Below are 27,526 nucleotides of genomic sequence, written 5' to 3' on the forward strand. Positions count from 1 at the left end.
CTATTATTATATTTACGGATTGGATCGTACTCATGCAACAGTCCTGAACAGAACATAGTTAGCTGCTGTTCATCTTCTTGTGTGGCATCTCATATGGCTGCAGTCTACTCTCTCGGACCCCTTATGTAACGGCGCACGTGGCCGCACTTTCAGTGATTTGAAATCCCCCCTATTTATATATGGCTTAAAAGTTCATTTCTTAGCTGTATAGATAATCTAAAAGGCATTTTGGGGGTGACACACTCCCTTTAAGAAAAGATCCCAACACGACCGTCTACAATAACTGGAGTTCAGACTTACCTTTCTCGGTGGGCACATAAAAAAAGCCTCTGTTTGACACGTCTGACCCCGAACCAGGACACCCGGAGGCAGCAGCGCACACTCGGCCATGTGTGGGGTTTTTATGCACCAATGTGAAAAATAGTTTTCTATAAAGAGGGGGAAAAATAAGTAAAAAAAAAAAAAGTGTAAAAAAATAAGCAAATAAAGATTTGACAGCAAACATCCCAATAGTCTGACTACTGCCGAATACATATTGCTACTGGTTTTGGCGGGCTAAAAATGTGTCACTTTCCACAGAAAATGGCAATTAAGAACAAAAACCTGCATCTTTTCCTGAAGGAAAACCCCAGAGATGAGCGGTAATCTGTGAGAAATCCTGGCAGCAAGTATTCAATTTATCTGCAGCGCCCCCAGAGGAAAAATGGAGTATTACACTGTGCTCACTGATATTAATGGGTTTTCTGTGCACTACAGGACGGGAACGCTGCTCCGGAGTAAGATGTGCTCCTCATACTCCGCTACATGACATAGGACCCTAGACACTCCCTTTAAGCATTACTCTGCAGGCCTCATAATTCAGCTCCTTGTGTGACCGCTGTCCGGCAGATGGACAGAATGAAGTCACAGATGTCGGCTTATCCCAGGCCGCTCTATCACTTCGATGGCGGCAGACTCTGCGTTCGGCTCTGTGATTTCACATGCTGTAAAGTTTATATAAATGTTTTATCAATTCAACATTGAATGTTCTGCAGCAAAGACATCAAAAACAGCAGCGCAGGCCCCTCATTCACACACGCCGCAGACAGCCTGCAATGCGCTCTTAAAGGGGCCTGCCGCTGTTACGGTAAATGAATGAGTGAACAGGAGAGAATTGGGGAAAGTTCAGGACCAACGTCACTTTGTGAAAGAGGAAAGGTAAAGCAAAGAGTGTGCTCATATAAACCCAGCTGATCTATGAGCAGAATAGTGAGTGCAGCTCTGGAGTACAATACAAGAGGTAACTCAGGATCAGTAATGTAATGTAATGTACACAGTGACTGCACCAGCAGAATAGTGAGTGCAGCTCTGGGGTATAATACAGGATGTAACTCAGGATCAGTAATGTAATGTATGTACACAGTGACTGCACCAGCAGAATAGTGAGTGCAGCTCTGGGGTATAATACAGGATGTAACTCAGGATCAGTAATGTAATGTATGTACACAGTGACTGCACCAGCAGAATAGTGAGTGCAGCTCTGGAGTATAATACAGGATGTAACTCAGGATCAGTAATGTAATGTATGTACACAGTGACTGCACCAGCAGAATAGTGAGTGCAGCTCTGGGGTATAATACAGGGTGTAACTCAGGATCAGTAATGTAATGTATGTATGTACACAGTGACTGCACCAGCAGAATAGTGAGTGCAGCTCTGGGGTATAATACAGCATGTAAGTCAGGATCAGTAATGTAATGTATGTACTCAGTGACTGCACCAGCAGAATAGTGAGTGCAGCTCTGGAGTATAATACAGGATGTAACTCAGGATCAGTAATGTAATGTATGTACACAGTGACTGCACCAGCAGAATAGTGAGTGCAGCTCTGGAGTATAATACAGGATGTAACTCAGGATCAGTAATGTAATGTATGTACACAGTGACTGCATCAGCAGAATAGTGAGTGCAGCTCTGGAGTATAATACAGGATGTAACTCAGGATCAGTAATGTAATGTATGTACACAGTGACTGCACCAGCAGAATAGGGAGTGCAGCTCTGGAGTATAATACAGGAGGTAACTCAGGATCAGTAATGTCATATATTTTTAAAAGTGAACAGTTTACATAGATTATAGCTCAGGCCCTTTATGTTCCTCTCGGGTTTATGGGTCGCTCCGGATATTACTTCTAGGACGCTGCCTATTGTATCTTCTGTAGGTTTAAGATGTGGCGCACTATGGCAGTAATATTACCTTGCATAGGACTGCTCTTTATCTGCAGCATAGAAACTGAAGTCAAATTTCCATCCTCTCCGAGTGTCACACCCTGAGGAGGTGATCATCCATTTCTTGGGACAGATTTCTGTCTGCAGCCCTATGGTGGACATACAAGCTGTCAGCTTCCAGGTGTAGTTACCGTAAGGAATCTTATACACCTAAACAATGGATTAATGAAAACAAACATTTACAATGTGGCACCCTGAGATCCGGACTCCTGAGAGCCCCACTGATACACTAACACAGGGGGCGGCACAGAGGGGGCACCGAGGCTGCGTGAGATTCTCTTAAAGGGGAACGCCACCCACTACACTGTGTTACTACTGTCCGGTATCACTGCCTGAGCCGGAGGTTTCAGGACCATTTCGATGCTTTTTAAAGGATTTCTATGCCTTTAATTTATAATAAGTCGCATCACACTTTGCTGCTATAAGATCCATTTTTCTTTTTTATGTCGGTTGTGACAGCTCCACGCGTTGACGGTGCAGCCGCGGTGCGGAGTCCACGTGGTGAAACTTCACGCATTTACGGCGGACACATGGCCACACGATTAAAAAAAAAAACCTCTCAAACTTAAAGTTCATGGTGGATCTGAAATGTCGCATACGCAAGTACAGAAGAAAGTCTGCACCTTTTACCCTCTATCTAGTGTATATCTATGTACAGTCATGGCCGGAAGTGTTGGCACCCTTGAAATTGTTCCACAAAATGAAGTATTTCTCCCAGACAATTATTACACATGTTTTGTTATACACATGTTTATTTCCTTTGTGTGTATTGGAACAACACAGAAAACAAACAAACCAAAAAAATATATACATATTTTTTGGGGAGAAATACTTTTTCTGGAAAAAATTCAAGGGTGCCAACACTTTCGGCCATGACTATATATCATCCCACATTTCAGCATCCGCCCTGAACACAAAAATAGCAACATATAGCACAAACAGGAAGAGTAAAGTAATAATCCACAAGGTATCTACAGCGTGTCACGTCTGTATTCTTACACGCAGAAGGGACATTACATACAGTGCCTACAAGTAGTATTCAACCCTCTGCAGATTTAGCAGGTTTACACATTTGGAATTAACTTGGCATTGTGACATTTGGACTGTAGATCAGCCTGGAAGTGTGAAATGCACTGCAGCAAAAAAGAATGTTATTTCTTTGTTTATTTTTTTTTTAAATTGGGAAAAGTTTTTTCAGAGGGTCATTTATTATTCAACCCCTCAACCCCCCAGAATTCTGTTTGGTTCCCCTAAAGTATTAAGAAGTAGTTCAGGCACAAAGAACAATGAGCTTCACATGTTTGGATTCACTATCTCTTTTTCCAGCCTTTTCTGACTATTTAAGACCCTCCCCAAACTTGTGAACAGCACTCATACATGGTCAACATGGGGAAGACAAAGGAGCATTCCAAGGCCATCAGAGACAAGATCGTGGAGGGTCACAAGGCTGGCAAGGGGTACAAAACCCTTTCCAAGGAGTTGGGCCTACCTGTCTCCACTGTTGGGAGCATCATCCGGAAGTGGAAGGCTTATGGAACTACTGTTAGCCTTCCATGGCCTGGACAGCCTTTGAAAGTTTCCTCCCGTGCCGAGGCCAGGCTTGTCCGAAGAGTCAAGGCTAACCCAAGGACAACAAGGAAGGAGCTCCGGGAAGATCTCATGGCAGTGGGGACATTGGTTTCAGTCAACACCATAAGTAACGTACTCCACCGCAATGGTCTCCGTTCCAGACGAGCCCGTAAGGTACCTTTACTTTCAAAGCGTCATGTCAAGGCTCGTCTACAGTTTGCTCATGATCACTTGGAGGACTCTGAGACTGACTGGTTCAAGGTTCTCTGGTCTGATGAGACCAAGATCGAGATTTTTGGTGCCAACCCCACACGTGACGTTTGGAGACTGGATGGCACTGCATACGACCCCAAGAATACCATCCCTACAGTCAAGCATGGTGGTGGCAGCATCATGCTATGGGGCTGTTTCTCAGCCAAGGGGCCTGGCCATCTGGTCCGCATCCATGGGAAGATGGATAGCACTGCCTACCTGGAGATTTTGGCCAAGAACCTCCGCTCCTCCATCAAGGATCTTAAGATGGGTGGTCATTTCATCTTCCAACAAGACAATGACCCAAAGCACACAGCCAAGAAAACCAAGGCCTGGTTCAAGAGGCAAAAAATCAAGGTGTTGCAGTGGCCTAGTCAGTCTCCTGACCTTAACCCAATTGAAAACGTGTGGAAGGAGCTCAAGATTAAAGTCCACATGAGACACCCAAAGAACCTAGATAACTTGGAGAAGATCTGCATGGAGGAGTGGGCCAAGATAACTCCAGAGACCTGTGCCGGCCTGACCAGGTCTTATAAAAGACGATTATTAGCTGTAATTGCAAACAAAGGTTATTCCACAAAATATTAAACCTAGGGGTTGAATAATAATTGACCCACACTTTTATGTTTAAAATTTATAAAAATTTAACTGAGCAACAAAACTTTTTGGTTTGTAAGATTTATGCATCTGTTAATAAATCCTGCTCTTGTTTGAAGTTTGAAGGCTCTAACTTATTTGCATCTTATTAAACCTGCTAAATCTGCAGGGGGTTGAATACTACTTGTAGGCACTGTAAGGAAAAGCTTTTTGTATCAAGAGGAACTTGTGGTTCCCACTTTGCGTCCAGACGGAATAACTTGGAGCTCCGAATCCGAAAGCAAAATCTGTAACAGAAACCCCCACCTTTTAATTTTTGTATTTATTACGGTCGTGCCCAGCATGAAACAGTAAGCTATGTCCCCTACTCTGCTTGTAACAGTGTAAATGGTTCGGGCGATTCATTCAGTCTCTTGAATTTCATCACCTATGATATCTCATTGGACTAGAGAGAAGCAGCAGACCGGCACAAGTCTCCTTATTCCTTATCTGCCTGGATTGATTTTTTACAACTTTTTTTTTTTTTTGCATCAATCATCCAAAATATAAAACAAGCCATCTGTTTCTTAACAAAAAAAGTCTGTTTTATTTATGCCTATGTGTGTCCATGGTTACATATGATAACCCTATACCCATCCTGCTGTCACAGTCTCTTCTATGTGTCCCTCCTAAAGGCTTGGAAGGAGAGGAGACGTGAATTAGCAACTGACTGCAGAATCAGACTACGTAGGGTTTGTTTGTTGTCTGTCACCATGGAGACGCATCAGTCCAGCCAACGAATTATATAAACAGAATGGTCGTAAATGTTTTAACCAATACTAAATGCATAGAAGACGTAATGTAGCATTAAAAAGAACTGGTTGCATAAGCATGCACACCTTATTAGCACTAGCTGGATAGAATTTGGTTGATTACCACCCCCAAGATGCTACAAAAATGCATTTTCATTCCAACCCAAGGACAAACGTGACAATCGGTGCAAGCTGCCTCCTGGCACAATCTCTCCATCGGTGTTATCTACATGGATACAAATCAGCACTCGGGGTTTGGGCACGCTGGCGCTGAACGCCTGGCAAGATACGAGCTGCTTACAAGAGCTCCACAGCCGCAGATTTCTGCCAAGAAAATCATTATCCTTCGTGTCACATTTGCACGTCCTTAAGCGTTAAAGCTAATCCTCAGGTGCTCATCCGTAGACGCGACCCCCTCGGCCCCCCGCTCTAATAATAGGTCTGCACAATGGCGGAATTATTCTAAACAAGGGAGACGTGTCCGTGTTATAATGTAACACTTCATCATTCCCGGCCCGACGAGTGCGGAGAATCAGCCGCCGGGCGGCAGCGCTAAAGAGATGTCAGTCTTTAGTAATGAGAAAACACAGAACATCAACACGACCCCCCAAGCGCAATCTGCTCATCGCCATTTACTGCTCGCCGCGCGGATCGCAGCCAAACTGAGCCCAGCAGGAGATGTGCAGAGTTTTTGTACTTTTTATTATTTTAGTTCTATGATTTATGGCACAACTATAAAAAGGATAAACGTAACGTGAATCTATGGTGCAATTAAGGCGGAAAATAAATTTGCCAAATATTTGATCCCTTTTTTTGACCTCCGACACCCAAACTCGGAGCTGTCAGAGAGCATCATATGGTCCAAGATTGGGTGATCAACCGGTCCCGTCAGCTGCGAGAGCCAAAATGTTTTAAAAAGGCCATAAACTAAACTAGAGACGAGCAAATCAGATCAAAGGTACCTATTCCAACGGCCAGGCCACAGACCTGCGGACCACCACCTGCCTGCTGGAATCCAGGATGTCCCTCTGATTTGTAGGTTCTGGGCAATGTGACACACCAGGCCTACTAATCAGAAGAAGCACCGGGGTTTCTGGCAGGTAGGAGGCGGAGGGCTCTGCTCTGACGGCATTACTGGTGTGGCCACTGGATGGTGTACGGGGCTATCAATGATATCTAACAGTTGCTGCATTTTCGACCCATCCACAGTCAGTCAATGGGAAATTACTGTATAATACAAAGCAATCTGAAGGCAGCCATATTTTTCTGTATAATCCCTTGACATGTGGTAGGTCTACAATGCTCACTAGTAGCTCTACTAGTAGCTCTTGATTCGCCATATCTACAACGTTCCAGCTGACGACTGCCCAATAATGTGGTATGTTGTATCGTTCAAGGCTGAATGTTAGATACATAAAGGACGATAATTGCGCATCTGATTTCTTACCTGAAATGAGGTCACGTCATCGTCCCCGGGCAGAGTAGATTGCCAGGGAGGCATAGCCGAACCATTAAGCGACAGTCGGTAAATGGTGGCTCGTCCTTCCCATTTACATCTGGTGACATACACCGTTCTCTGCAAATCTGGGAAAGTTACAGAGGATCGGGTGAAATTAAGTCTTGTAGAAAAATATGCATCAAGTTCATCCTATTCTGATCCAGGAGAAGACAACACTCCCCAGGAGGTGGTCAGCCTCGTATCAAGTAACGTCCACCCACCTCCAAACACGGCAACCAGAAACAATGACCCATCAATTCACCTACAGTAAAGATGTAATGACCCTCGATGGTCAAAAGGACGTTCCACTGGGTCTTCTTGAGCACAAGGACCCTTATATCTGTACCGTTGTACCCCCTATATTGATATATCTGTACCGTTGCACCCCCTATATCAATATCTTTGTAGCAAATATCATATGAGAGGTTACAACCCAACTCACCCTCATGTCCAGTGTCAGCCATGGTCATCTTGCTATTCCATGTAGCCAACGAGCCTCTCTTCTTCTTGTCTGATGAGGTCCGAATGTTGTTTTGGAGGCTCCGGGGTTTCTCCTGGAACAAACCTGTAGCACAAACAGTAAAGATGATCTATAAGAATTCAACTCTTCATCATGAAGGGTATTTAGGTCCTTATGGTGCTCAACATTCGTGCAGCCAATAAGAGCCTTCAAATATTTTGTCACTCAAGTCTTTCTGCACTACAGGGCTCCATCTCCTTACCTAAGCTCCTTAGTCTTCACAGTGCCAGGAGACAACCATCACCTACATATATGATAGGTCATCCCTTTATTTATTTGTGTATGTGTGCAGACTCCCATCCCTTTTTGGACTCTTTTTAGTTGTCCACCTTGATGTAGACCAGAGAGGACCATTGCTTTAAGAAGTAGCACTCATCGCTTACATAAGGTCTTCCTGTTTTTTGCTCTTCCTGTTTTTTGCTCTTCCATTAAGCTAAGCAGACAATAAGCTAAGAACTACTGCCAAAATATGGCATTTTTAAAACAGTTTTCTATCCTTCTGAGAGAGAACTAGTCTGCATGCTTAGCATGAAGCATTTCCAATAAAACTCAATAACCAGCAAATCTCTAAGTAGAGCCAGTTTATCCAGAAGGTGCATCAAGGGCTTCAAATTCAATCAAACTCTGCTCTACACTATTGAGGGACAACTACCTCAAAACAGATGTATGGAGATGGGGGCCCGGTTTGTCTACTATCCCTAGTTACGTTCTATGGTTCGTTAATGGGTCAGACATTGACATTCAATGGAAGTCTTCAAACAGAGGCCGACAGACATCTGTGCGAGAAGGTTTAGCGAATCCAGCATTGAGCAGGGGGTTGGACACGATGACCCTGGAGGTTCCTTCCAACTGTAACATTCTAGGATGGTAAGGTAGCTTCTTCCAATAGGTGGCACCATCTACATCGTTTTTGTTCCTTCTGGGAGAGAGCTAATTTGAAAGCCATTGTAGAAGAAGATTGAAATCTCCTTGAGATGACCACACGGTGATCTTCTGAAAGAAGTCATTAATATATAGAAAGGAAATGAAAATTGGCCACAGAACATGGGGTCTACTTTGGGGGATCTTCTGTACTGGTTTCATCAATGAACCCTTTCATAGACCAACTTTTCCAACCAAGAACAATCAATTGCAACAAGGATTTGGTGGACATTTCCATCTGGAAGACCCTTACTGTCATCAAAAAGGAGCACAATTGTCAATGTTATCGAGTCCTTCGGTGGACAACTTTTTTTTTTTTCTCAAAAATAACTGAAGACCCTTTATGTAAATTTTTTATCTAAAAGCAGGGTTTCCTTTTTAACATAACAGTACTGTGGTTCCAATCTTTCCGCATTTACAGCTCCACTGCCTTAATGAAAAAGATCAGTGGTGAAAAACATCGATATTCTGTGTGAAAAATTTAAGAATAAGCGTTTGATGAAAAGTTTCCAATGTGAGGACTCTAGGGTCTGTACGGCAGACTCTGGGCAGAGTGTTCCCGGCCCTGGCAACACTCATCTGCTTCAGCTCGTCTCCCTTAGGCTTGCGGTTCCCTTCATTTCACTTCTCTTATTTCCATTTTCAGGAACAGTAGAAATTAAATCTGCCAGGAAAGGTTTTAAATAAATGATGTCCTGAGCTCAAACATATGCAGCCAGTCACTGGATACGGGTTCACACTGGTCCATCCGCTGCCTCTTCATAGCCTGGCTGGCACGGAGGGAGATGAAGTAAGGGGCAAGAGTCTCTCTAATGTATATTGTGGTGCCCCGGGAAGTACACAAGATGAACCCTGTTAGATTGAGTATGAGTTTCCATAACCAAGGACAATGTTCACTTCTCAGCCCTAGACTTCTATCTAGAACATAATCTCGCCAAGGCAAAGTGGTTTGTTTTCATCCCTCGTCATGTTGGACAAGTCTTGCCAGAACTTCTTCTAGTGATTCTCGGACATAAATGAGCCATTTATGGACATTCATCTTCCAAACTATTATTGTACACCGTATCCCTATCACAAGCTTCTCAAAGTCCAATCAAAACATATAATTCCCCTATCACCCTGTTAGTCTACACTTGACATTGCTTTTGGCGCCATAATAATTAACTTTCATGAGATCCACCATGTCACACACCAGTTATGATGACTCAGTCACCATTGGATGCAGCCTATGATGGTCCATCCATACTGGTATAGTATTCCCCCTCCATAGCATAAGTGAAGAGAAGTCCTGGCACCAGAGAACACATTTAGACTTTCTCTATGGTCCATCCATAATGGCATAATACCCCCCCTTTCCTCCATAGGAATAGACGAAGCTGAATAAGATCTGTTCAGAACCCCTTGTTCTTAACCCTTTATGGAGGTATAGTCTTTGTTGTAGAGTAATTCCTAAAATGCATTTAACAGAATGGGCTCGGCTCAATGGCAACCAAACTAGAGGAACCAGCAGATGAATGCTTAGCCATAGAGGGTTAGCGGTCCTAACTCAAGGAACCTGCATGTGAATGCTCAGCCATAGAGGGTCAGAGGTCCTAACTCAATGAACCTGCATGTGAATGCTCAGCCATAGAGGGTCAGAGGTCCTAACTCCAGAAACCTGTAGATGAATGCTCAGCCATAGAGAGTCAGAGGTCCTAACTCATGGAACCTACAAGAGAAAGCTCAGCCATAGAGGGTCAGAGGTCCTAACTAAAGCAACCTGCATGTGAATGCTCAGCCATAGAGGGTCAGAGGTCCTAACTCATGGAACCTACAAGAGAAAGCTCAGCCATAGAGGGTCAGAGGTCCTAACTAAAGCAACCTGCATGTGAATGCTCAGCCATAGAGGGTCAGAGGTCCTAACTCAAGGAACCTGCAGGTGTATACTTCGGGATAGAGGGCAAGAAGACCAAACTCAAGGAACATGTAGATGAATGCTCAGTCGGTTCAAGAGAAAAATTGCCCTCCCCCAGTGATTTGCTTACACCTCTAAGACGGATGCCTACGCTCTTTTTTTTTTTATTTCTTAAAGTGACCTTTATAGTGCATAACGAAAGTTAGACCTAGAAATCCTCTCTGGATGATTTAGTAAACCCCAAAGTGACCAATTACTAGAATAAAATGAACACCAGTTTCTTAGATCAATGCTCAGCTTATTGAAAGTCTCTGTGCACCAGAGGAGACGTCAATACCGTTATTGGAGAAGATTGTTCTAACTTCTCAGCCGGGTGTGATGTCTTCCCTGGCACCAAGCCTCAGCTTCTCTATGAAGAGGTCATCTATGTAAAAAAGTATAGCAGCAAACTATGTCTCCAAACTTAGGTATCGGAGGCCACATTTCAGTGAGATCCAGCCAAAGCCTGGCTTCTCGATTTACATCCTGTATTATCCTCCAGTTCTGCACTCACTATTCTGCTGGTGCAGTCACTGTGTACATACATTACATTACTGATCCTGAGTTACCTCCTGTATTATACTCCAGAGCTGCACTCACTATTCTGCTGGTGCAGTCACTGTGTACATACATTACATTACTGATCCTGAGTTACATCCTGTATTATACTCCAGAGCTGCACTCACTATTCTGCTGGTGCAGTCACTGTGTACATACATTACATTACTGATGCCGAGTTACATCCTATATTATACCCCAGAGCTGCACTCACTAAAGTCGACCCTTCCCAGAATCTCCATAGCAGGGGCACCTGCAGATCCTTGCCATGGAGGGAAGCCCCCGTTCCTCTTACACAATAGAACTTCAGGACCCCTGTAATATTTCCCAGTCTCCCTTTGTTCTGCGGTCAGTCCAGCCTCCAGATGCGGCTGTGTAGATGAATGATTCCCGCTGCGCTTAGATTCCGATGTATCACAAAGAGCGAGCGGAGAAACAACATGAGCGTCATAAAGTGGGGACACAATCCAGATGGAAGCAGGGGGCGTCTAGTCAGTAAAGTGCGGGGGATGGGAGAAGCGATGGTGACGAAGGTCAGGGTGCCTAGCGCCTCCATCACTTTAACACACTGGCATCTGGGCTACCATGTGCAGGGGTCTGATCCTTGTATGATCACTGAGTCGCCAATGCCAGCACTGTGACTGCCACTACTATGGGGGCACTGTGACTGTAAAAGTTATTGGGGTCACTGCGGCAGTAACCGTTATTGGGGGCACTGTGGCTTTTACTTTTAAGGGAGGCACTGCATATGTCACCACTATGCTATGGGGGCACTGCGCCTGGCTACCGGCATAGGGGCACTGCGTGCCTGGCCACCAGCATGGGGGCACCGCGCCTGGCCACCGTCATGGGGGCATTTCTGTGTTACCTTTTGAAGCCTTTTCTCATAAGATCATAAGAATAATAACACCAATGTGATTGTGGTCGATGTCGAGTCCTGGAGTCTTCACCTTGTTTTACAGAGATATATTGTGTAATTTTCAGGGTCTCGTCCTCTAACACCCAAGCGGCCGTGCAGCATCTGACGAGATCTCCCCGCACCGCACACTTTTCAATTTAATGAAATGTCAAACCTATTTGGAGTTCAGAAAACACCGAGAGCGTCTGTGGTGACATTCACCGTAATATGGAGCGCCCCGTGAACGGACGGCGGCTCTGATTGCGGATAGCGGAAGGTCATCTGCCACAAGACGGTCGGGAAATAACCGGCATTACACACAATAAAGAAGGCTGAGCTCGGAAATCTCCGGGGAAAACGCTAAGGCGTCTCTTGAGAGCAGAACCTCTAAGCTTTTGACCCAGACTTCTAGGATACATTGCAGTCAGCCCTTACCGGAGCACGTCACGCAGGATATGCCCTCCGCGCTCAGATTGTACTTCAGGTCTAGGAGCAGCTGGATATTCGTGTCCGGCCTAAAGAGGACAGGGGCTCGGCTGGCAGGATGAAGACGGGACGCAAAAGATATAGAGAGGATGAGGACCGCTACAAAAATACCTAAAAATGAGGGAGGGGCAAAATTAGTTCCATTTGCTAAATATTTAATTATTTTTGTATCACAGCAATCACCAACATTTAAGGGGATCTTAAAGTGTAACTGTGGTCTCAGGAGAACCTGCTGCAGGACGTCCGTATCTGCCACCAGCTCCAACCACTCCTTTCCCTTCTCCATAGACTCTTACGGGCAGCAACGGTCATCTCCCCATCTCAATATTGGGGAAAAGTGAAAGCTCAGTCCAGGAGGAGAAAGAAGCAGATTTCTCTGATAAGATAGATTACAAAGTTTCATATTTTCACGTGTACTATTGATCTATGTAATAAAAATTAAAATGAAAGTTACACTTTAAGTCCCGCCCAAACCCCACCCCCAAAATCCCTTCCATGAACACACCCGCCCCAGAACGTTTATATAAACCCCAAAAATCCAGGGAAATCCAGCACACTTCACAATTATGTCACTGCAGTTTTACTACTTAAACCCTCCAGGAAAAGTCGGTGATTGAGGGTGAGGGGAATTTATCAAGGACTTTATATCACTTTTACGGATTTAAAAAAAAGTAGCACATTTTTGCTGTGAGCAACTTTTACTCTGCAAAATTTATGATATTCAAAGGGGCTGTGAACTTTTCAGGACAAATGTTTGTTTTTCTCACTTAAATACACATATTTTGGGCTAAAAATAATTTTTCCATTAAAAATGTTGCCCCGTTTGCCTTCAATAGACTCTGTGTTTCACTGTCTATTGCTGGCTGCAGAATGAGTTCACTGAGGGTCCATCAGTGAGCTCACTATGACAGTCTTATGGAGGGTTTGTAAGTCTTATGTTTTTTTTTCCTGAGATCTCAGCTGATTTATGACCCCAGATCACATCAAAAGTTGAATGTGAACAGAAAAAAAAAGAGCCGGTAAAAGCCAAGGATGCAAAATGTTTAATGAGACCTAATTGCAAAAATGATTTTTAGCCCCAAATACAAGCATTCGAAAAAAAAAAAAAAAGGTCTCCAAAAAAAGAGGAAAACCCCCTTTAAGCTCCGCCTTTATGAATGCCTAAAACACCCAGGAAAACAATAAAAAAAATGCCTTTTTTTGCGGTGGTTTTGCTAAGCACTATACCTTTTGTGGCTTGTTTCACGGGACTGTTCCACTAAAAGAGAGGGACTACTAGTCAGTATGGTAGGAACCAATGGCGTGGTGCATCACGGAGGGAACCAAAAACATGACAGACAGTGTGTTCACCCCGTACAGTCTACATCGGGTAAAAATAGGAATATCAAAACTGTTTGAGTCTAGCTGGAGTTTTCCTTTAAGGAAAAGCTCTTCTTACCCACGGTGACGTGCCGGCCCTTATCAGACGTCCACAGGACACAATGGTGCAGGATGGTGTGGAACCATTGTAGTACTTGATCTCTTCTATCTACGTCTGACTTCTGCTCAAAACCGTCTGGCAGTACAGAAACCAGAGGAACGTCCCCGAATTCAAGAGCCACTGCAAAGAAAACAAACTCTTCAGAAAAACAAGGCCTAGATTGCATCAGCCAGAGAAAGCTCCTATGACCCCAGTAACACCTGTGAAGGCTTCCCCATAATGATTTGCAGCTATCCCATCGTATGGTATAGCACAGCTAAAGTTCACAGCCACTATAAAAAATGCAGCAGCTATTTTTAGGGTGAATCTGGATAGTGAGAGGACGTCACAGCTCGGCAATACATTTAGAGAGAAAGCTATAAAGCACTGAATAAATATTACAGATAGTGTGTGACAGCACTGCATTGAAGAACGATTACCATTCGTTTACCTGTAGCCACTTCTGAGCTTGAAAAGTATTGGATACAGTCCAATGAGAAGACCTCATACACATCGCACAAAATTAGGGCCTTTTACGATTCGCCACAAATCAAATTTTGGGAAATTTGGCAAATTTTAAAAATTTGTTCAACTCTATGGACTAACAGGAGGCAGGGAAGGCAATGGAAGCCCACAGACCCGGACCATAGAACCATCATTATAAACCTACCTGCATCATCTTCCACCGACAGGAGGGGAATGTCATCATCCAGGTACGGGACCGTGCCGGGGACTGGCCTGGAGTAGGGGTCCTGGCCAGGGAGAAGGTCCTCGTGAATGTCTAAGCTGTTTTTCCTCAGACATCTTTCACTGCAGCTGGAGATAAGAACAAGAACCTCTGGGGTGAGATTCGAGAGGCTGACGGGTAACCATCAGGGTGTTCTCCAAATCTGCTGCCTGAGACAAGATGTTGCAGATTCGCCCACATTTACAGGAAGGACTAACATATGGACGACCACTACAGACCTGGTGAGGAACGGGCTCTGAGGACCACGTCATTATCACAGCTCTGACAAAACCTGACTCTGATCACAGAGGTCATTGTTTATTATCAGTTTTCCATAGAATTTTCGTTACATTCTTAGCTCTTCTATAATTCCGTAACTTCACCAAACTTTAAGCTTTCATAGAAGATGTTTAGCCTAATCTTCTAGAGCATAGGCGATGATTGCTTGGGGTCCGATCACTGGGACCCTCGCTGATCCTGAGAGTGGCGCTCAGTAAAGCCCCATTGGAGTGGATCAGTGGCCAGAATGTGTGGAGATAGCAGAGTGCACGCTGCACTGTAGGGGTCCATGGGGGTCTCAGCCAGAGATAGCAGAGCGCACACTCCATTATGGGGGTCTCAGCCAGAGATAGCAGAGTGCACGCTCCATTATAGGGGTCCATGAGGGTCTCAGCCAGAGATAGCAGAGTGCACGCTCCATTATAGGGGTCCATGGGGGTCTCAGCCAGGATTCTGGATAGATAACGACTTGCTAAGATTGGCAATCCGGAGATGATCAGGATGTATGGGCCGCGCTCACGGAAACGACGAGATCCAGAAAGTATATGCAAGGTTTTTTTTCTTTTTTCACTCACACCAACGCATTTCAAAGATGGTTTTCTTTACTTTAAGACGCCGGACTGGCACCAAAACGCGCTGGTGTGAATAAAAGAACCTTGCTTGTCCTCTCCGGATCTCAATCTCTCCTTTAGAAGCAGCGTCTAAAAAGATACATAAAAACCCTCCCAACGTGTTTCGCAGCACAAAGTGAACAGGTCTGATTCTCCTCCCTCACACATGCATGAGACTGCACAGAGGTTTGTTTGTAGTCTGTAGCTGTGGAAACACATCGCTCAGCATAGGAGCTGTATACACAAATCGGTAGTGAGTTTTTAATCCAGCTGTAATGCACAATTGCTACAGTTTTATTATTGATGCATTGAAACAAAAAATAAAAAAGTGGATTCTCCCCAGGTTGTGTCAGATTTCCAGTGCGCCTGGATGAGTAAGGACTTGTGCGATACTCACTTGGAATGACATGATGTCTCCAGCGGAGAGATGTGGGCTCCCCATATACCCAGCGCAGCCGGCATAATAAAAAGAACCGCTACCCAGCAACAGGAGACAATGAGTGACATGAAGAGACCAAAGTCGTGAACAGCGGGAATCTGCAGGGAGACAGGAGAGGACGGTGACTCAGACTGTCACATTGCGGCCGCCTGTAAACATTCACGAGTCTGAATGCAAAAAATCATCTTCTCTGAGCCGTTGTCATCATAACCATCGTCGTAAATCCACAGGAGCCAAAAAAATCTGCAACAAATCCGCAGCTGAAAAATCCACGCCAAAGAGTGCAGATTCTGCTCGGGATTTACTGCAGGTTCCACGCTTTGTGGATGTCAAAATGTCAGCGTCCGTCACTTTCGGCTGCAGATTCGTGTCTGCAGGGCGCGGACGAAACGTTCTAGACTCCTAGATAGTTCTGGAACTGGAACGACGCAGCAGAATTCCATCTGATGCAGATTTTCCAGTTCATCAAATGAGTCAATTACTTCTGCCGAATTTTTTGCGGATTTCACCCTTTCTACTGCAAGGCAATTCTGCAACAAATGCAGATTTTGCCATCATTTTGCAGAGAAATTAATTTTGGATTTCGTGCAGACAAATTTGCCAAAAAGGGTCAGTCCAAAGCAGTCTGATTGCTGCAGAAATTTGCAGGAAAAACATGCAAATCAGATCTGCACCGAATTTTGCAGATTTTCAAGCAGTTGTGCCTGTGTGGATGTTTCCTTAGATTTTGATTGAAAAAATAAATAAATAAATAAATAAATAAATAAATTGGAAAAAAAAAATAGAGATCTGTGGGGAACTCCAGAAATCAAAAAAATAATTGCCGAATTTATTTTGAAGTCAATGTGCAAAATCCCCAACAAATCTGCAAAAGAAATAACATGTTGCAGATATAAAGTCCATACTGCGGACTTATCGCACACAAATCCATGCGAAGGATCTACAGCAAACACACTGCATGAATATTCACCCAAAAGGAAATGTCGGCTCAACAACCCACCGCAAAATGCCCTATTAGGGTAGATTTAAACAGGGTTGTGGAGAGGTCTCCATTTCAGGAAGATACCACGAGGAGCCCTCATTACATACAGATTTATACAGTCACCACTAGGGGGAGCTCACTACATACAGATTTATACAGCCACCACTAGGAGGAGCTCACTACATACAGATTTATACATTCACCACTAGGAGGAGCTCACTACATACAGATTTATACAGCCGCCACTAGAGGGAGCACACCACATACTGATTTATACAGCCACCACTAGGGGGAGCTCACTACATACAGATTTATACAGCCACCACTAGGGGGAGCTCACTACATACAGATTTATACATTCATCACTAGGAGGAGCTCACTACATACAGATTTATACAGCCGCCACTAGAGGGAGCACTCCACATACAGATTTATACAGCCACCACTAGGGGGAGCTCACTACATACAGATTTCTACAGCCACCACTAGGAGCCTGTAGTCTGTGGAGGAAGGTGCTGGTCTGTTTGCTCCAGGAGAGTCACCAGTTTTTTTTCCCACCAGTAATTCTCCCCCTCTCTGACCTAGGAAAGAGAGGGGTGTAGTGGATGGACTGTGGGGCTGAGTCCCCGTCTCCCACCCCTCGGTCTAAGCCGGCGAGGGGTGGGAGCTCATTGCTACCGGCAAAGAGGGTCACCAGATCCGGCAAGGCCCAAAACATGGAGGAGCCCAGGAAGACCCAGGAGGGCTGCAAAGCCCCTAAGGCTGAGGCGAGGGCCACTGCGGTGTCTCCTCCCGGAGGTGAGCGGAGTACTCGCAGAGGTGCAGCGGTGGCGGTGCCGAAGGACTGGGGCACTAGGGCCGCACGGGAGCCAGTTACCAGCTATGGCTCCCGCGTCCATACGTACCTCAGCGAGTATGATGAGGCTGGGAAGACCATCAGGAGACTCCGGGAGGAGCTGAAGGAGGTGAGGCAAGCTGCAAGCAGAGCCTCCCGCACAGAGAAGTCTGCCCTGACAGCCAGGATATCCAGCCTGGGGATATGCATTGAGGGCATGGAAGCCCGGAGAGCAGCTATATTAAACAACAGCGGGCCCTTCCGGGAAAAACTGGAAAACGAGGACCGATTCCACAACATGGCTGCTGCAAAGGAGCCAGAGGGGTCTCGGCGTCCGACCCAGGTGGAGGAGGTGGACCATGAGGAGATGGAGGAGGCGCCGTACCCACCTGGGGGCTTGGTAAGTGATCTCCAGGCCACACACAGCGGGATAGATCCAGTGCAGGTCCCACTCCCATCAGACAATAGTATTTCAGAGGATGATGGGGGTGATAACAGCAGTAGTGGGGGTTGCCTCGTCTTGCAGCAGATCCGTCAGCTGGAGTCCCCAGTAAATTATGCCCACCTGAAGTTTGGGGATGAGGTCTGCAGGGACGAGGCAACCAGGAGGGGGAAAAAGAAAAGCAAAAAAAGGAAGAAAACATCGGAGGAGAGGTTGGTGTTTGTCCCCCTTCCTGGGACCCCCCGATCCCGCTGTGTGGAGCCCGCTACCCACCCCGGCCCGGGACCTGCAGTGGTTCCGGTGCGAGGGAGCGGGGAGAGTACAAGTCATATGGCGCAGGTCGCCGTCTCTGCTGGCGGTAGCAGAGGGGGCGAGAGTGGGCATGCGGCTGCAGAGCCGGACAGTGTGCATGGTCTGGAGTGTGGCCCTGTGGCGGGCAGTAATAGAACCTGTGGAGGTGTCCAGGCCCGATCCTCTGTGGTAACGGGGGACGGCCTGGTGCCTGCTGCACCTGCAGGCGCTCGGGGGGTGGAGGCTGTGGGTACCTTACCGGTGGTCACCGCTCCCCGCAGTGTTAGCGGTGTGCTGTCAGCCGGGGCCGCATCATCGGCGGCGTGTGCTGTGGTGTCGGGGTCCCCCACATGCAGATCCGATGCTGGGTCAAAATCCGGGACCCCGGCACCGGTTATCATCTCGGGTGCAGCTGTAATGGCTGCGGTAATGCCGTCCCGGATCACACCCTCGCCGGAGGGGGTCGCACTGCCGGGGTCCTCTGCATGTGTGTCACCTGTATCTGCGGGGGACCCGGCGGTGAAGTGCACACGGGAGTGTGGAGATGGTCTGCAGGAGAGGCTGGAGCAACAGTCTGCAGCTGCCAGCACATGCTCTGCTGAAAAGCAGGGTGTGGTAATCAAACCCTGCAGTGTGGATCTTAAAGGGGCAGCTGCACTGCAAATAACAATCCCAGCAGAAAGCAGAAAAAAAAATGCAAACAAAAATGTAAATGTAAATAAGAATGGAATTGGTGCAAGTGGTGTGAATAGTGTCTGTGATAATGGTGACGGGTCAGGGGTGGTTTCTGCTGGAGGTATGGTTGGTGTGAATGGTGCCAGTGCGGTGATTTCTACCAGTGAAAATGGTGAGGCTGAGGTAAGTGAGGTGGAGATGGTTGACTGTGAGGTTGAGGGTTCAGGGAATATAGGGGCTGGTCCATCGTCCCCCTCACCTGCAGCCGCCATTAGTTATGCGGCTGCTGCCGCTGGGGTTCCACAGGGGTCTTCCTCATCTCCGAACCCAGGGAATGAAGCTTTTCGCCGCTGTTTCCTGGAGGCCCTCAAAAAAGGTGAGCGGACGATCAATGTAGAGGGAAGAGAGGTGGCGTTGTCCTACTGGCTAGATAAGTTTGGTCTAGCTGCCTTCCAAGAGAAAAAGGGGGGGGAGACCGTGTGGTCCCTCCCGACAGCCGGGCAGGGGGTCTCCAGGAGAAATGTGGTTCGTCTTCGCTGGAGGGGCGATGAGGCGTGTCCGTCCAGGACAAATGTGGTGAAGCTCCTCATGAAGATGGACTTCAGGGCTATTGACATCTTTGCTCTGATACATCCTTTTGGGACCTCCACCTTTTATATCAGCTTTGTTCGGCCAGAGGGCTTGGAGCTCTTTTGGTCGAATTATGAGCTGGTAAAAGAGGAGCCCGGCTGGCGAGGGTTCGCCGTGGAAGCAATTTCTCGCCAAAGTGGGCCAAAGAAAGTGACCGTTTTAACATGTAATGAGTCTCTTTCTGGCGTTGACATAATGACCTGGTTGAGCCGGTACGGCGAGGTTGTGGAGGTCCCTAAGAAGAACCGGGACGATTTTGGTATCTGGTCAGGTGGCTGGACCTTCATGGTAAAGTTGAAGCGTTCAGGTGGCACTGTCACCCACATCCCTTCCTCGGCTTTCCTGGGAAGGGATCGGATTCTGGTCTTCTACCAGGGGCAGCCGAAGGTATGCCACAGGTGCGGTGATCCTCGCCACTTCAGCGCGGGCTGCAAGGTGCAGAAATGTGCCTTGTGTGGTGAGGTGGGTCACCTCGCCGCATCCTGTGGTGTCATTCGATGTCACCTGTGTGGTGATCTAGGTCACCCGTTCAGCCGCTGCCCTCGTTCCTTCTCTAATGCCATGGCCGGCCGGGCGGAGGGGAGCCGTGAGGAAGTTCCTGGCGGTGCAACTTCTGCAGAGGTTGGAGGTGGCAGCGGGGGAGGAGCTGAGGGGCCGATGAGGAATGGCAGGGCGAGGGGCCCCTCTTACCAGCGGAGGAAGGCAAGGCGTCAGGAGGGCAGGGGGCAGGAGGAGCCTCGGGAAACTGGGGTAATGGCTGCCCCCTCCTCCGAGGCGACAGCTCATGTCACTGAGGCCCCGGGGGAGGAAGCGGTGAATGAGGAGATCAGACGGATGGAGAATGAGGAAGTGGCTGATCTCTCAGATGCCTCTCAATATGAAAGTTTTGATGAGGATGGAGGGGAACAGCCAAAAGAAATGGGTGACAAGGGTACCAAGAGTGCCAAAAGTAAAAAAAAAAGAAGAAAAAAGGTGGAAAATCTTCTTCCCTGACCAAGGTGCCTAAGGAAGGTCCCACCGACTCCCCTCTGATCCCCCTCTCCAACCGGTTCCAAGCCCTTGACGATCCTGCTGAGACGGGAGTCGGGGGTGAGGTTCCGGAGGCAACATCGGGAGGGCCTTTGGGAGGCGGGGGAGTCCCTTCTCCAGGGGGTGTGTCTTCCTCGGGAGGTAGGGATGACCCTGGGTCCGGAGATGAGAAAGAGGTGGGAGGGATGGATACCTCTGTCTCTCTGAAAAGAAGAGGGGGGGGCTTCATCGTCCGGAGATGAGCGGGCTAAGAAAAAGGGTGGGGGGAAGAAAAAGGCCATCTAACTCGATCACTCATGATGGCGGCACCCACCCCGTTGACTCTAGCGACCATTAATGTTGCTAGTATAAAGTCTGATGCGGCTAGATTTGCGGCCTTTGATTTTCTCACCCGATTTGAGGCTGAAATTTTGTTTTTGCAGGAGACCAGGCTTACCGATATGGGGGCCATACGCAAGGCGGAGAGCGAGTGGAGGTGCGGGTCTTCGTACTGGTCTCTTGCGGCCGAGCCGTGTAGCGGGGTGGCAGTCCTTTTTAAGACTGCATCGGTTGAATGCCGGAGAGTTATCGAGGTAGAAATGGGGAGGTGCCTGGTCTTAGACGTCTTCATGAGGGGACAGGAGCTTCGGCTCATTAACATCTATGGTCCGCAGTCAAAGTGGGACCGTAAATGTCTCTTCCTGAAGATTAAGCCCTATCTTTTTACGAGTCGGCAGGTGGTCTTTGGAGGTGACTTTAACACTGTCACAAGGCTTCGTGATAGGGGAGGCTCCATTGACCGGCTGGCTTATGATAGTAATACTCTTAATAGCATAGCTAGTGACGCTCGCCTGGTGGATGTCCACATCCGGCACACCCCAGGTCACTGTGGTTTCACCTTTTATAGAGGTAATTGTAGGTCTAGGATAGACAGGTTTTTTTTAAAGGAGGAAGCCATCTCTTCAGCAGTGTCCGTTGTTGAGGTGGAGTTCTCCGATCACTGTCTGATTTCTTTTTCTCTGAATGTTTCAGAAACCCCTCGGATGGGAAGGGGACTATGGAAGCTGAATTCGTCCCTCTTGGAAGAAGCAGAGATAAGACAATCCTTTGAGGACTTTCTTCAGAGCCAGGTACCGCTTTTGGATCTCTGTAGCGATAAGTCAGAGTGGTGGGAGATGTTCAAGGATCGGGTTGCGAGTTTCTTCCGCCGGCTCTCGAGCCTCAGGAGCCTGAGCAGGTACCGCCTGTATCAGGAACTGAGGAGGAAACTCGAACATCTCGTCTCGGCTGGAGGTGACCGTGAGGAGATCTCCAGAGTGAAGTCTTTACTCAAGAGGTGTCAGTACGATAGGCACACATCTTTGGTTTTTGAGAGGGATTTCGGGAGGTACCGCTCGCCTGACCCCTACAGAAACTGTAAGATGTCAGTGAGTTGTAAGGTGGTGACAGGTTTGGTCGACGATACGGGTTCCCTGAACAGATCCAAATCAGGGATCCTGGAGGTGATCAGATCTTTCTACTCACACCTCTTGGGGAAGAGGGATCTGGATCGGAACGTGATGTCGGCTTTCCTGGCCGAGGCCATCCCTGAGCCAGGAGATGACCCCTCGCTTCACGTTTTGACAGAACCAATCAGGGAAGAGGAAGTGCGACTGGCCATTGATGGGCTTCGGCCTAAGAAATCGCCAGGTCCGGATGGCTTAACATCCGAGTTTTATAAGACATTTAGGGACTCCTTGGTCCCCCTCTTGACCGAGGTGTTTAACGAGTGTCTCTCCTCGGGCGCTCTCTCCCGGTCAATGAGGCAGTCGGCCCTGATTATCCTGTCAAAGGGTAAGGACCCGTCCCGTATTGAGAATTGGCGTCCCATAGCGCTTCTCAATACGGACCGGAAGGTTCTGGCAAAGGTGCTGTTCAAACGGCTGGTGAAGTTTGCACCCCGGCTCCTTTCGGGGGCCCAGCACTGCTCTGTTCCAGGCCGCAGTACGTTTAGTGCTGTGCTCGGTGTCCGAGAGGCAGTGGAGCAGGGCAGGGCAGGTCACTGGAAGGGGTACTTGCTGTCCTTAGACCAGGCGAAGGCTTTTGATCGGGTTAACCATGAGTACCTCTGGTCCGTCCTTCTGAGGTACGGTCTGCCTGGGGGGTTTGTAAATTGGCTAAAGATCTTGTACGCGGGGGCAGAGACTTTCCCGCTCGTGAATGGTTGGTCTGGCCGCCCTTTTGAGGTTGGGTCTGGGGTCCGCCAGGGCTGCCCATTGAGCCCGCTGTTATACGTGTTCGCGATAGATCCCCTTTTAAGGAGGATTGAGCGTGGGCCGTTGGCGGGAGTCAGGATGGACCAGGTGGCCCCGGAAGCCACTCTGAGGGTGGTAGCGTATGCCGATGACGTCTCCCTTTTCGTGTCCTCGGGTGAGGAGGCGGAGTGGGTCATGTCTGAGGTTGATCGCTACTCGGAGGCTTCTGGGTCCAGAATTAATCAGGAAAAGTGTGAGAGTCTCTGGCTGGGAGGGGGTGACCCTAGTTTTGGTCTCCCGGACACTCTTCCAGAGCCCCAGGCATCGGCAAAAATCCTAGGCATCGAATTTGGCCCTGGGGACTACCCCCAGCAAAATTGGGAGGGCAGACTTAAGATCGCCGCCCAGAAGGTGGACCAATGGAAGGGTTGGTCTTTCACCCTGAGGGAAAGGGTTAGCCTGGTTAAGGGTTTTTTGCTACCCTTGTTAATATACCTGGGCAGTGTCTGCATGTTGCCAGAGCCGCTCTGGACACGGGTCTACAGCCTGTTTTTCCAGATGTTATGGGGAAATAGGCTGAACCTAGTCAAGCGGGAGGTCACGTACCGCACGAGGAGACTAGGAGGGTTGGGTATGGTCAACCCAGTGGTGTTTCTAATAAACACTTTTGTCAAGACTAACATCGCCAACCTCTGGTCAGAGAGGGCTCCTCCGTGGGTATTCTCCTGCAGGGGATGGCTTCGACCCTTCTTCCAGGAATGGGAGACAGGAGGGCAAGTGAAGGACCTGCGCACACCGCACGGGCATCTCCCGGCTTACGCTACCCCGGTTCTGAAGGTGATCCGCCGGTGGGGTCTGGGAATGTGGGAGATCAGGACCATGTCGAGGAAATTCCTTGACAGGAGGGTCCTGTTGACCCATTTCCAGAAGCCTCTGGTGCTCAAAGATTGCCCAAGTCGGGATCTGGAGGGTGGGCTGAGGTTATTGAATTCTACACGGATCCCCTTGAAGTTTTGGGACTTGGCTTGGCGCTGCTTCCATGGGAAACTGTATGTAAGGGACAACCTGAAGTGTAGGAACTCCGATGATCGGGGTTGTCCCCGTGAGGGGTGTTGCGACACGCTGGAAAGCATGGAGCACTTCCTCCTTCAGTGTCCTTTTAATACAGGGGTCTACAACAGGGTGGGTGCTTCCATAGGCTGGCCTCGGCTGGCACACCTTTCCTATGCGGAGTGGGCGTATGGGGCCTTCGGATCCCTGGGTGGCCGAGATCGGGGCACTTTATTTCTAGTCAGTTTAGTGGTCAGGTTTTACACGTGGAACGCACGGTGCTTAGTGTCAACTCAGCAGAAAATCCTCCCCAGGGACGAGGTTGTTAGGAACATTCTGGGTGGCCTGGTGAAGGTGCGCTCTCTGGAGTATGACAGGCTGGGTGCAGCGAGGGCCTCTCTTCTTTGGAGAGGGTTCTCATTTAATGTACCTAGGGCTTAGATGAGCAGGTAAATGATAGGGACAGGTAGATAGCTTCAGTAGGGACAGGTAGATAGGTAGGGACAGGATAGGGACAGCCCAGGGACAGTTAGGTAGGCACGCGGTGTTAGGTAGGGTCGTAGGGTCAGGCAGGGAGAGACAGGGAAAGGTAGGCAGATAAATAGGGACAGATGTCTAGACAGGTAGGGACGGCTGGTAGGGTAAGGATTGCTAGGGTAGAAGCCTGTCATCTCCGGTTTCCCGGTGGCGGGCTGGGGCTTTTCACTATCAGATTTTTGTTTTGCAGAAGTGAATTATTGATATAGGGCTTACAGGCACCAATCCTGGCTCTGGGTAAGTGTTGTATATAGAGTTATGTAGCATTGTATTGTAATGTGATGATCCTGTCTTGTAGGCAAGAGGATATAAGTTCCTCGGTGAGCTAATTTTTGTATTGTGTGGGTTTGGTGGTAGGTTGTTTATAGTTGTGTTTGCTGTGTAAAAAAAAAAAAAAAAAAAAAAAAAAAAAAAAAAAAAAAAAAAAATAATAATAAATAAATATATATATATATATATATATATATATATATATAAAAAAAATAAAAATTATAAAATAGATAAAAAGGAAAAAAAAATGTGTTTTGTGTGATTTAGATAGATGTGTTTAAGCCAGGTGGCTATAATGTTTCTTTTTGGGCGATGGACCAGAGTTTTTCTTTGTCAGGTTTGGTATGAAGTGTGTATGTGCGTGTGTATTAATAAAATGTTTCTTCTCTCCTTGGGTGATGTAACCTGGGGAGGAGGAGATCTGGATGGATAAAAAGTGAAAAGACGAGTAAAGGACGGAAAACAACATAAGAAAGAAAGATGGAGGAAGCTTCTCTGAGAAAGAAGAAGGCAGTTTTGTTTTCTTTTGCGGGGTTGCTTTGACTGGGGGCAGTTATGCTGGACTTGGACTTTGCTTTGGACTGGGGGGGTGGTAATGTTGGACTCGGACAGTTGCTTTTGCTGGGGTTTTGATTTGTGCTATTTATTGATTGTAAGTTTTGTATTTTTATAATAAAAGAGTTCACTACATACAGATTTATACAGCCGCCACTAGAGGGAGCACTCCACATACAGATTTATACAGCCACCACTAGGGGGAGCTCACTACATACAGATTTATACAGCCACCACTACGGGGAGCTTACTAGATACAGATGTATATAGCTACCACAAGGGGGAGCTCACTGCACCTGGATCTGTACAATTAATTGCAAACTCCATAGGAGCTGTATAAATCTAAGTAAACCTCCAACCTGGGAGAAGACGTTGGCTGCATAAGCGGATGCTGTAGTCAGGGAGGTGAAGAAAGTTGCTTTCCCAGCAGTCTGTACAGTGTGGATCATCCGCTGGCGAGGGTCTCTTATCTGATTCGCCTGCCGATAGGTGTTTATGAACACAAACACATCGTCGACCCCTATAAGAGAAGCCATAACATGAATTTCAGTGCGCGTCACAACATTTTTTAGTTCTTTATATACAACACTTAGACGGAAGGTCTGCAAAGGTGACTACGGTGGGCATCGAACCAAGGCTGGCACTATATGGCAGTGTTACAATAACCAGGACACATACGGTCAGTGCAGCATTATAATAACCAGGACATATACGGTCAGTGCGGCGTTATAATAACCAGGATACACACGGTCAGTGCGGCGTTATAATAACCAGAACACACGGTCAGTGCGGCATTATAATAACCAGGACATATACAGTCAGTGCGGCGTTATAATAACCAGGATACACACGGTCCGTGCAGCGTTATAATAACCAGGACACACGGTCAGTGCGGCGTTAGAATACCCAGGACACACGGTCAGTGCGGCATTAGAATAATCAGGACACACGGTCAGCGCGGTGCTACAATAACCAGGACATACACGGTCAGTGCAGCGTTATAATAACCAGGATACACGGCCAGTGGGGCATTATGTGCCCTCATTATTATAATGCTGCAGTGACTGTATAATATCCGGCTCATTGTCACTGCAGCATGATAATAATTCTGCCTGTGTCAGTGAATTACAGGGGTATAAATCTGGATGGGGCTATGAAGAACACTACAAATGTCGGTTTTGTGTCTCAGCTCTTAAAGTGAAATATTACGTTCTATCAAAGTGCAGAATATGTGAATTTTTCCATGGGAAAAAAAAGACGGAAATCGATGCTCATCTAAAAGCAGCTGAGTGATAAAAGTGAAATGTAATATACACACAAAGCAGCCAGACAGTAAGCATTTCACTGCGGGATCACAAATGCCAAACTCCTCTTTTTTTTATTAGATTTTATGCCAGAGAATCAAAGTTTACAACAAATGAAACAGCAAAAACAGAAATGTAAAATAATTCTGTGTACTGGAATACAAAGGACAAGTCGGACCGGCCAAGGACGTCTCATCAGGTATTGTTCTGGCAGAAAGAACCATGAAAACATCCGATAAAACACAAACTGACCATGAAAGGATGGGGAAATAATGTAGAGAGAGGGGAGGAGGGGGATGGAGCTGCAGAATATATCAAAATGAGTGTAAAACCAGTGCGGTGAGAAGGAGTGACAACTGAAGGAAAAGATAAGAGGGAGATGGGAGGAGGGGGATGGAGCTGTAGAATATCTCAAAATGAGTGTAAAAACCTGTGCAGTGAGAAGGGAGAAGGAGCAACAACTGAAGGGAAAGATATGAGAGGGAGATAGGAGGAGGGGGATGGAGCTGCAGAATCTCTACATCAAAATGGGTGTAAAAGCTTCCAATTTACAGACTGGTAATGAGAGAGCAAATTGACAGGAGAATTTCTGTTGGGCTTAATGGCTATTGTGCTATGAAGGTGCAGATGTGTGCCTGGGTGGAAGTTGGTTATAGTTATAATACACTGTCTAATGTTCAAAGCACTGTAAAAATATTTGTCAGATCTTCTCTAAAGCTTCTCAACAATTTATGCACCCTTTGTTTATTGTTCAATAAAGACGGTTAAATAAATAAATAAATAAATGTGTGTAAAACCTGTGCTGCGAGAGGGGAGAGGGAGCAGCAACTGAAGAAAAAGAGAAGAGGGGAAGAATGCGGCGGTGGGGGTCCTGCAGTTTCCCTGCATCATCTTGTGCTGTGGGAGGG

General features: G+C 47.1%; 1 protein-coding gene across 1 annotated transcript in view; it reads right to left on the reverse strand.

Annotated features, from left to right (window-relative positions):
* Window positions 1-27,526, reverse strand: part of DISP3 (dispatched RND transporter family member 3) — a 136,412-nt gene that overhangs the window by 20,418 nt on the left and 88,468 nt on the right. Inside the window, exons 6-14 of the mRNA XM_077249686.1 lie at window positions 25,674-25,834; window positions 15,764-15,903; window positions 14,420-14,565; window positions 13,729-13,890; window positions 12,240-12,401; window positions 7,417-7,539; window positions 6,924-7,060; window positions 2,236-2,417; window positions 301-428 (exon numbers count right to left, since the gene is read on the reverse strand). Coding sequence (XP_077105801.1) covers window positions 301-428; window positions 2,236-2,417; window positions 6,924-7,060; window positions 7,417-7,539; window positions 12,240-12,401; window positions 13,729-13,890; window positions 14,420-14,565; window positions 15,764-15,903; window positions 25,674-25,834 — 1,341 coding nt within the window. The remainder of the gene's footprint in view (window positions 1-300; window positions 429-2,235; window positions 2,418-6,923; window positions 7,061-7,416; window positions 7,540-12,239; window positions 12,402-13,728; window positions 13,891-14,419; window positions 14,566-15,763; window positions 15,904-25,673; window positions 25,835-27,526) is intronic.

This window comes from Ranitomeya variabilis, chromosome 4 (genome assembly GCF_051348905.1).
Source record: "Ranitomeya variabilis isolate aRanVar5 chromosome 4, aRanVar5.hap1, whole genome shotgun sequence".
NCBI classification, from domain to species: Eukaryota; Metazoa; Chordata; class Amphibia; order Anura; family Dendrobatidae; genus Ranitomeya; species Ranitomeya variabilis.